Here is an 11,440-nt window from a genome sequence, read left to right as displayed (position 1 = left end):
GAAGAATAGAAAAGAAAGCTTCCCACAAACACGATGAAAAATTTAATGTTATTCAGTAAGCGACAAGGCAGTTTTAAGTTACGGCATGCGTTTGTTTTACCTTCTGCATCCGCTATTAGACAGTGGCTGCAGCGCCCCCTATAGTTTATTGGAGTTGCGAATTAATTAGAACAGTAGATATAAGGATTTCTATGTAAGAGAAAGTCCAGACTAAACTCAATTCAAGCGTGGTACTAAAGAGCAAATGTTACTAGAGACTTGAAATTTGAAAACTCCTTTTCAAACTTAAAGGGGGGTGCTCTTCAAAAAGTTTTTTCTTTTAATACCTCGATTATGCATAATTCTATCAAGTTCTTTTTGTCATCGGGTGGGAGCGGGGTTGTGTTCTAATTATGTGTCGTTATTATTACGTTCTAGTAGAATTAGTCTAGTAAGTCTAGTCTAACTAGTCTAGTCTAGTTCGTCTAATCTAGTAGTAGTCTAGTTAGTCTATTCTAGTAGTAGTCTAGTTAGTCTAGTAGTAGTCTAGTTAGTCTAGTCTAATAGTAGTCTAGTTAGTCTAGTCTAGCAGTAGTCTACTTAGTCTAGTCTAGTAATAGTCTAGTTAGTCAAATCTAGTAGTATTCTAGTTAGTCTAGTCTAGTAGTCTCGTTAGCCTAGTCTAGTAGTAGTCTAGTTAGTCTAGTCCAGTAGTAGAGTAGTCTAGTAGTTATTAGTAGAGTATTATGTTCTATCTTTTGTGTTCTATTTTATTTATTCTTTTCTTAAATTCCATTTTCTACAGAAGGGAGAGGGGGGATTTTAATTTTGTTCGAAACGGAACTCGTTACGCGTTTCTCTTCTGATTCTTTCAAACAGACGACATAAATCTTTGCGAATCAAATAAGATTGCGAAGCAATTTTTCGGGGGTAGGTGAGCGTCAGCGAGCAAGGGGGGGGGGGGCTTTATAATTAAAATAAAAACAGAATAGTTCCGCTCTTGCTATCATAACTTAAAATTATTATTTAAGTAAATTTAACTTATTTTAACTCTACGAATTAGCTCAGGATAAAACGGAGATCCTGATAAATGGGGGACGGATAAATGAGGTTATACCGTGTATGTAAATATAAAGTGATGGAAAATAAATTATTTCAATAAAGGTAACAAAAATTTGAACCAGAAAATAAAATTTCAAAACATTTGAAAACTTCCCATTTTTATTTCAAAACATCACAAGATGTCTATCTTTTATCATATTGCTTTTTTTTTCCTTGAATGGTTTGATAGTTTTAAAATTTGTTACTTTAATGTCAAAAATTGCCTCTCCTTTGGAAGGAGCGACATACTATTAAAAGAAATTTTCTTTGCGAGAGACATTTTTTAAGTTAGCAAGAATGAACTGGCTTAGTAATACAGTTTAGTTTTTCAATTATTATTACTATTATTTATTTATTGCACATAGCTGTGTACATCCTTTCTTTATTATGATTTTGTAAACAATTCATATTAGAATAGTTATACAACTCATTTTTTTTTTTTTTTTAGAATAGATAAATTACATTTAAAACCCATACACCACCGTGCAGTGCACATCTATACATTTATTTAATAAATATAAAAAAGTATAATAACACATTTTTGAACACTCCATTTTGCTTCAATCGCCATTTCTTAATTGAACGTAATCCTATTTCGCCCATTAGCGTATTAAAAAAAATTTCAACTCCAGATGTGTGTGGGGGGGGGAAGGGAAGAAAGTCGATATTTATTCAAATTCGATGGTTCAATAGTTAAATCCGAAGCCGCGTAACTAGATCGCGAGAGTTCAATTCTCGCAGCCTCGCAGATTCCTCGTCGTCTCGTTGCCGCTTTTATAAAGAGTTTTTTTCTGTCGCTCTGGCACTGCTTACAGGCACTGGAATCATCATCTGACGCTGAAGACAGACGTTCATCCTTCACAATGAAATCTATCGTGAGTAAATACATTCGTTTTTAACCGACTTCAAAAAGGAGGCGGTTATCAGTTCATACCGTATGTATGTTTTTTTTTTTTTTTTTGTCCACTCACAGCGTCTCACCTAGTGAACCGATTTTGATGATTCTTTTTTTAATGGATAGGGGATGGCTCAACTTAGGTCCCATTACTTTGTTTGATCATATTTGTTCTTTAGAAAAAAAGTTATGGGCAAAAAACAGTACATTTTATGCAATTTCCCTATTAAATGATATTGTAGCGAAGTTCGCACTTTGCATCCGTGGATAACGGTGGCTCAGTGGTAGAATTCTCGCCTCCCACACGAGCGACCCGGGTTCAAATCCCGACTAGGACAAAGTGAATTTTTACTAAAATTTTGTTTCTACTGTTTCCCGTATTTTCTCGAATGTTCTATTAATTTCTGTATCTTTCCAAGTCTGGAAAGTTCCAGCACTTTCTCAAGTTGTATATAAGGAGATGTAACGTTCATTCGTGGTTCTGAATTAAGATCTCGAGTTGAGACTAACGAGTATTCGCTTCATTTGGCTTTCATTGTCTTCGCTATCTTCATCTACGCGACAATATGAAACTCATTGTTATAAAAGTTTGGTGTCATATAACATTAATAGTAATTGTAATGATAATTTTGAATAAAGGCTTTTCTAAAGCAATACAGTGATTTAGAGCCGAACTTCTTACTAGGTAACTTCTTACTTTTACTGAAATATCTACATTTACACTAAAAAGAATGAAATAAAAAAATTTTGAAACAAAAAATAGAACCGACTTCAAAATTGCTCTAAAAAGTGAAAAATAATTTTATTCTTTAAGCACCATCGATAATGCTTTTAAACATAATTTTTGAAGTTGGCGCAAAAACGATAGATAAAATCATTCACAGTCATAACTCAACTACAACTATAAATTTAACCAGGCCCAGTTTCTTCACTATCACATAAATTATGCATTGATGACAACATATTTGAATAACGATATAAATGTTTCGTTCGTAACTTTGGATGCTTTCTGAAAAAAAATATGAACGAAGCATGGTTACACTGGATTTTACGTTCTGTTTTTGCGCCAACTTCAAAAATTATGTTTAAAAGCATTATCGATGGTGCTTAAAGAATAAAATTATTTTTCACTTTTTAGAGCAATTTTGAAGTCGGTTCTATTTTTTGTTTCAAAATTTTTTTTTCAATCATCGGGCACTTTTGCTTGAAATAAATTTCTAGCTTTATTAAAAATGCTGTTTAGCTGAGAGGTCACTTGATTATGTAACTTAGAGAAATCCTAATATAAATAATAGCCAATGATCGAGTAACCCGCGAGTGTCAACAATAAAACTCGCGCCACGGCTCGATAATTTGATAATATGTTTTGGTAATGTTTAACATGCAGAGAGAGGCTTGATTGCGACGAGGCTGAACTCGATCCGGTCACTTAACTGTTTTACTCGTAAGACTGTGTCCTTTCAGGGGAACGAAGAAACGAAAAAGTGGTTGAAGGTTGAATATTAACGCTCCACTGGAGTTTAGGGTTGATCCACAGGAGTTAGGGTTCAAATTTCAAATATCAAAATATCACCAAACAGGCAATTGCTTCGTTCAAATGTAGAACAGTAGAAGCAATTTTCACCCGTCATACTTGGACGGGCGACTTTCTAGTTTCTAATAAAGTAGAATAGACAACTGCTAAGGGTGGCTCGCTTTGAGGTGACAAATGTTACTTTTTTTAGTTTTCAAAAAATGAATCAATAAATTTTTAATTTCTAAGGCGACATTTTTTTCTGAAACTTTTTATGCGATCGCTTTGAAATTTTGACCTGTAAACTTTTCGTGTGACGGAAGTGACGAAGTTAGATTTTAATTGGTGCCAAAAACAATGAAAAATAATAGTAATTATAAAGTTAGTTTTGTTAATAGATTTAACAAATTCATTTCAAAGCTGAATTTAAAAATGCTTTTATTTTTGGATATTAAGACATTTTAAAATTTTCAAATAATGCTGGTTTTTGAATATTTCTTTGATTTAAGTCAAGTCTTCAGTTTAAAAGCGTAATCCACATTGTAAAAGTTCAGCCTTGAAATTAGTTTTTTTTGACTTTTATTGAAAAAACTAACTTTTAAGTTGCTATTATTTTAAATTGTTTTTGGCAACAGTTAAAAAGTGAATTTCAAAAATTGTTTAGTTTTCTCGTTGTTTATAATCTATTTTCTTCATTAAAATATCTAATTTTGTTGTAAATATGCCAAAATCAGGCACAGAAAGAACAAGAGCTTGGCGTGAAGGTAAATGTACGGGTGAAGTGACAGTTCAAAACATACTTTTATCTTGTGTCTTTACGACACATAATTTAATTACGACTGCAATCCTTTTAAGGGTAAAACGTACTCTGCAACAAAAATATTTTACGAGACAAAAGAGGCGTTGAGAACAAAAGTCGGGTCAGTCAATTTTTTTTTTTATAATCTGTATTTATGCCATCAGAAATTAGTTTTAACCTCTTTCTGCTTCATGCGAATGTGATGTAAATCTAGGTTCAATCATTTCCCAATCAGACGGGCATCGTAAAACGAAGCAGTAGTAGTGTTTTGTGGAGAAGTGGCTACTAAACCATTCAATTCCTAAACGGGTTGAGTAAATCCCTTCTAGGGTTCACTTACCTCGTCTCGACACTAGTTATTGTACTGCACTCTGGCTGGGAGCATGCTCCTTTTTATTTTTATTTCACTATATTTTTATTTCTAAACAACACTTTAGCATTGTGTTTATTTTATTTTATTGTTTTTATTCATTCAAATAGCCTAGAAATCCCCCATGGAGGAAAAAAAGTATAAAACTTAAAATATGTAGGAAGGAGAAAGAATTTTTAAACTTATTTTGAAAAAACTCTATTTAAAATTTGCTTTGAAGAGCCCTTGGCTAACCATTATGGTACTCCCGTTAGAGGAAGCCACATCCTCGTACATCCACGCAACCATCTTCTGCGTCAAAATAAAGCCATGTCCCCAACCTGGGAAATATCAACATAGCACACCAGAGGATAAGGGGCAGGGCCCCAGGTGCCTCAAGCAACGAACTTATATTTCCGTGGAATTCCTAAAAATCTTGTCCGATTGACTTAATCACTTTTGCTCAAATGTACTGCCTCAAATGGGTGGAAGGACGTGGTATGAAAATTTATTTTTGAACATCTGCTTCAGGGGTCATGTTCGCTTCAGAGGCTTCTATCAAATACCTTTAATATTGCTTAAATAAAAAAAAAAGTTACGAATTCATTACTTCACTGAAACTGTTTTGGAGAGTAAATTTCATGCTATGCAGTGATTATAATTCGACATTATTTTACAAGCCATTAAAGTAGCTAAAATCACTAAAATTATTTTCTTCATCTAATGTATGAGCTTTCGAAATTTGAAGAGAAGTAAAGTATTAAAGATTTGGCTACCGCACAGTGATCGATTTAATAAATATAGTTCGACAAAAATCAAAGCAATTTTATGGATTTAATTCATTACTGATATTTGAGTTATTAAAAAAAGTAAACCATCTTTATCTTAGAAAATAATTATATGGGCACTTTTCCTACAATAGGTATAAGTTAGGCTATTTACTTTGCTTCCTTTAAGTTTTCGTTCATTTGTCGTTTGGTTTGCATTGGTGAACCATTCATTCTTCTTTTTATGCACTGATGAAAGGGCTTGCATTTGATAGCCCCGAAACAGCTGTTTGCTGAATTTTAAACTCTCTTTTAAATGCTTTTATTTGTACTTTATACACGTTGTGCCATTTTACTTATTCCACGGTACAAAGTTTCCGACTTCTTTTTTACAATTTTATAAGTTAGCCTGGTGCGACGGTTCACCAATAGCTTAGAAAATTCTTTAAGCGCCAAAATATTTCTCAAAGTTTGTAAGCAAATTCAGTATAACACGGCATCTGAAGGAAATACTTACCAAGGTATTTTTTTTTCTTTTCCCGGGCTTTGTTGACCCTGACAGTGGCTAAATGCAAAAGATTTTGAAATAAAGCAAACAACTAATAACACAAATTGCTTAAACCGCTTTAATGATCACAAAATGTTCTGATGCTATAAACTATTAAAAATTACAAGCAAATTTCTGTGCGCTAATCGTCTAAGTTAGGGATGGTTTATTGCTTCGTTGGTATTTCAATTATTAATAAAGAATTAGTACTAGGAAATTATATTGACGCTGTTTTGATTTTGCTCAGCTAGATTCATTAAATCGATCACTGTGTGCATGCATTCATAGCACATAACATATTTTCCGGGCTTACGGACAGCGGTCCATTTTGTAAGCTTCTAACTGGAGTATCACTGGTCTCTTCACATCCCAAATAAATTCAAAGATCGGACTGTAACATTTGGATAAGCTAACGAGACCGACCACAGGCATCTTACACTATGAAGAAGCATACATCATATGAGGTAGTGAGAAGCAAAGGGATGTAAGTGGACATTTGGGGCCGTGGTAGCCTGATCGGTAAGGCATTGGACTCGGGACCGGAGGGCCTCGGGTTCGATCCTCGCTGGTCGAAGACCCACCGTCGTCATTAATGGGGACTGGGCGACGTTAAATATGCTCCTGGTCTCAATGTCCTCCAAGTGAAACGATACCTCTGGGGGTGCTAGTACTAGGTAGCTATTAGCTCCTGGGCTAGTTCAAAATTCTCACTAACTGTTCGATCCGGTGATGGTGCTGCCATCTATCGGTATATAAAATAATAGAGGCAAGGCAGATAGTATGCAGTCCTCGACATAAATACAGTTGAAGTCAGTTGTGACTCTTGAATAGAATAGAATAGAAGTGGACATTTTCAAGTTTTGAGTGAAACGACTATAAAGATAACATTCTAAGTAGACTTTCATTGCATTTTTTTTTTCTAAATCATGCTGTATAGCAGCAACTACCAGGGCTACTAGTACTATATCTTTCCGCAAGACAGAGGAGAGGTTCACCTACCATGTGTACAGCTTATCCCCAAATTTTTAATTTTGCCACTTACATCCCTTTGCTTCTCACTGCCTCATATGTTCACTTGAGACCAACGAAGATAAGCTAATCAGACGTCTCATTAGAAATAAAGATAACGTGTCAATTAGCTATCCCATAAACTGGGCCTACGAAAGCCAAGGCGGACGCCTCCCCCCTCCCCCCCCCCCCCCAGAAAAAAAAAACTTATAAAACTTACATTACCCCGATCCCGAGCCGGGCCGCTAATTACCAACTAGGCTGGCATGTTCTCTCGTCGGCCCTGCCCATAAAGACAAAAAAGAATACGCTGGGAAAATTAATTTGAGATCAGACCCCTGTTGAATGAGGATGAAGATCAAAAGACCAGCAGAAAACGCGTACAGACTAAATATCTGCTTCGGATGTATTTGCGTTCGGAAGACGCATAAGATCCGTCAGACAGAAAAGTCCTGCATGAACCATAGCTGCTTTATTACGGACTAATGGTATCCGCATGGCTTTGCCCGTAGTAGAAAATTAAAAGGTCATTTAGTTCGCCAGTATATTTACAAATAATGGATGATGAATTTTTCGCCAATTTGCTATGTTAATTTGCTCGCTCATGGTTGCATATAATAGTTTGCGTGTCCACGTTATGGTAATTTGCTATTCCGCGTTATAGTAATTTGTTCGTTTACGTTATGCTAATTTGCTAGGTAAAATGTTCTTAAAATTGGAATAGAAAAAGAACACAGTCGAATTTTCGAAAAATTGCTTCTAGGTGCACATCTTCATGCTACAAACTAATTTTGTGCCAAATTTCATGAAAATCGGCCGAACGGTCTAGGCGCTATGCGCGTCACAGAGATCCAGACAGAGAGACTTTCAGCTTTGTTATTAGTAGAGAAAATGATTATTTTCAAAATTTGGTCCCTAACAACAGTTATTTCATTTCTAGGTTATCATCCTGCTCTTAGCGACTATCGCCAGCGGTCAATTTTTCCTACCATTTCTCCCCTTCTTGCCTTTTCCTCAATTTCCTCATTACGGAATTCCTGCTCCTGAGGCACACGCCATATCTACAGGAGCAGCTGAAATCTGTCTCTATGGGAGGACTTTCGGGTTCCTCATGCTGCTGTTAACATTGATCATTATTTTACAAAGCATTAAAATATTTTCTTCAACGAATCTATAACACGTATGAGTTCGATTAAACTTCCTAAATCTGCTTTACATTGGCAGTTTTTATTTCCAGCAGATCGTCCTGCTTTTTGCAGCAATCAATTTTATCCTCTTCTACTCTTTTCCTCAATTTCCTTGCTACAGAATTTCTGGCTCCGGAGAATACACCTCCTCCCTAGGAGATGCTAAAGTCACTTTCTATTCCTCATCTTGCTATTATTCATGGTCATTATTTCGCAAGTCATTGAAATACTTTCTTTATTTAAAACTCACCATCTTAAAAAGCAGTAAAATACTTTCTTCATCTAATTTTAAAAAACGTTTGACTCTGTCTAAGCTTCCGAAATTTACTTCATATTCTTACTTGTTTCATTTCCAGGTGATCATCTTGCTCTTTGCAGCTGTCGCCAGCGGTCAATTTTTCCCATCTTTTTTCCCCTTCTACCCATTTTCTCAGTTTCCTTACTACAGATTCCCTGGCTCTGAAGAATACGCCGCTTCCCTAGGTGGCGCTAAAGTCGGTCTCTATGGGAAGACTTCCGGACTCGGAGGAGGATTCGGAGGTGGATTCGGAGGGTTTCCCTATGGCAGGTTTGGCGGATCAGAAGTGACGGGTGCTTCCTTGGCAGGAGCCAAAGTTGGTGTCTACGGAAAAGAAAACCCAGGACGAGGAGGATGTAAGCGACTCTATTATAACTGAATACTATAGTTTGTTTCTTTAGAATAGGCGTGTCAAGGACACGTTTCCTGCACCTTTTCAATGAAAACGGTAACAGCACCACTCTTGTTTTCATGCACTGAAGTAAAGGAGCCTCATTAAAATGAATCTAGTGTTAGGACTTGAAATATGAAATTCTACACGCTCTATTTTTCCCCCCTTTCTAAATTAGGAAGTGTTTTTCGCTGATTATTACAAAACTAGAAAATCACCCGTCATGGTATGACGGTACAAAAGGCTTCTCTATGAGAAAAATTTCCCATAAAATTTGACGTGTTCAAATAGATGTTCAAATGCTTAACTTTAATTGAAAGAAAAAGTAAATTCAACATATCGTACCCCGGCAAATAAAATGACGCAACTCAAAAAAATAAAATAAAAATAAAATAAAAAATAAATAAATAAATAAATTTAAAAAAAAAAGAAAAAAACAGCAATGGAGAAAATCAAGGTTTTACGCAATAGTAGTTTTAAGCGATAGAACTGTTACAATACGCGCAAAAAAATTAATAATGGGATGTTTTCTGCTTAGATTTTGCTGTCTTAATTAATAATGCATACTTTAAGTTTGAAAAATTTTCTTCCAAATTATGTAATTTTAATAGTATGTCATTATTGATTATCCACCTCTCAGCAGTTATGTAAGCTAATTTTATGCGAGTTTTGGGGTAAGACAGCATTAAATTTGGATTTTAAATCAGCATCTAGAACGTTTTTTCCGTATTTTGAGTTGTGTCACTTTCCTTGCCAGGGTGCGATATGCTTCACGACAGGATGTAACTTTTAAACTTGCACATTGTTAAAATAGATCTTTATTTGGTTACATTTTGATAATGGAGACTTTGCACACTGATAGTAAATAAAAATAGTATAACGTTATATGCTGTAAATAAAATCTTTATATTATGTGTACGGTGTTTTAACTACCGTTATTTTTTCATGTGGATGTACCTCGTATTATCTAACCTAAAAAATCACTAGCCATAATATGAAGGTCCGAATTAGTAGCGTACATAGACTTCGGTGCGCCCCCCCCCTCCCGTCATGAGATTTCTTTTTTTAATATTAACATAGTGTTATTTTTCGAGAGGGTGCGTCCTCATATCTCTTGCATAGGTGTGCTATGTACGCCTCTGGTACGATTTTTTCCCCTTATTCATATAAAGCCGCATGGCTGTAGTAATGCGTTACATTTCAGTTAAATTGATTTTAATTGATCGTAACCAAGCTAGAGCCAGATGCCCGCATTGAAGCTGAGATTACGTTCATACTGATAGCAAAAATTAGTTTAGCGCACCAGCAAGAGCCCGCAAGTATTGTGCTCTCGTCTCGTAAAGTGAAGGTGCGAGTAGTGTCAAATGAAGTGCCTTTACCTTCCCCTTACGAGACGAGCCACACCAAGCTAGCGGAAATATTATAATTTAATAAAAAATACAGATTGAAAAGCCTGTGTTTTTAAAGTAGATTCATTTTAAAATTGAGTTCAAATGGAAACGAAAAATAAAATAATTATTTCTAGTTTCAATACAACCCAGGATATGACCTTGACCACGAGGTTCTGCTCTAAATTGTTAATAAAGATTTTGTTTGAGTGGAAATCGTTAAAACCACCTTTCATTATTTCCTTCGAATGCTAAAATTGCCTTTCATGGACCCCCCCCCCCCCAAAAAAAAAAACCGTAACGTCAGAATTGCCCCCGAGTTTGTGATACAGTTTTAAAAGCGTCTCACAATTTTATATATTCTTAAAAAATATTTGATTTTTTTCCTTGCAGATTATTGAAGATAAAAAAAAATAGCCAAACGGAGTTGAAGCAACTGGAAAAAGGAAACTGAAAAAGACATCAGGAAGCCGTTTTGATCACACAATCATGATGTTCTTTCTGCAATGTCTGTTTGCATGAAGTGTGTTAATAAAAGACATATTATCACCTTTTATTCTCCCTTCTGATTATAAATTAGATTATGAATGTAGATATATAACAATTCTTGTGACTGTGTCACACGAAACTAATTTCAGGACTGTTTCGAAGTAAAACACTACGGACTAGCCTTTCTCGAGGCTTTCAAATGGTAGCTGAGTAGGAGAAAACCAGGAAAATTCTGATCAGGTAGTATTAGCAAAGCTCGACTAACTAAAAGTGAAGATATAGGCCCACAAGAATTTCGAGGCCCCTTGAAGACTTTATAGCAAAATTCAGTGGTTGATTTACAGGTTTGGGGCCCGTCGAAATGCATTTTCGAGGGCCTTTTTGTCTATCACAGAACGATGTAAATCATTTATCAAGTGCATTTATGAATCCCCCTTGGGATCCCTCATAATTGTGACATGGTAAATTCGCTACTGGCAGAGTAAACAACAATTCTCCTTCTAGGAAGTTTTTTTCTTTTAAATAAACAAGCCATTTTTTTTGCTGTTATTTTAAAAATACATATATTTTTCTCATAGTTGTAATGCTATGCATAATTCTTTATCTAATTTGGGGCCACTTAGGAAGATGGGACCAAGCCTGGGCGGTAATCGGGTCCTGGCATTTGGAAGGGTGATAGGCATCACGGTACAACAACTTCTCGTTTTTTAAAGCTAAGACTGACATCGG

General features: G+C 35.5%; 1 protein-coding gene across 1 annotated transcript; it reads left to right on the top strand.

Annotated features, from left to right (window-relative positions):
• The first annotated feature begins 1,870 nt into the window (after positions 1-1,870).
• On the top strand, positions 1,871-10,814 carry LOC129221559 (keratin, type II cytoskeletal 1b-like). The gene is made up of 3 exons (XM_054856054.1): positions 1,871-1,955; positions 8,502-8,799; positions 10,616-10,814. Exons 1-3 carry the CDS (start codon positions 1,944-1,946, stop codon positions 10,621-10,623), a joined length of 318 nt encoding a protein of 105 aa, XP_054712029.1. The 5' UTR covers positions 1,871-1,943; the 3' UTR covers positions 10,624-10,814.
• Positions 10,815-11,440: the final 626 nt, after the last annotated feature.

This window comes from Uloborus diversus, chromosome 4 (assembly GCF_026930045.1).
Source record: "Uloborus diversus isolate 005 chromosome 4, Udiv.v.3.1, whole genome shotgun sequence".
Lineage (NCBI taxonomy): Eukaryota > Metazoa > Arthropoda > Arachnida > Araneae > Uloboridae > Uloborus > Uloborus diversus.
This window is presented reverse-complemented; position numbering and strand designations above follow the sequence as displayed.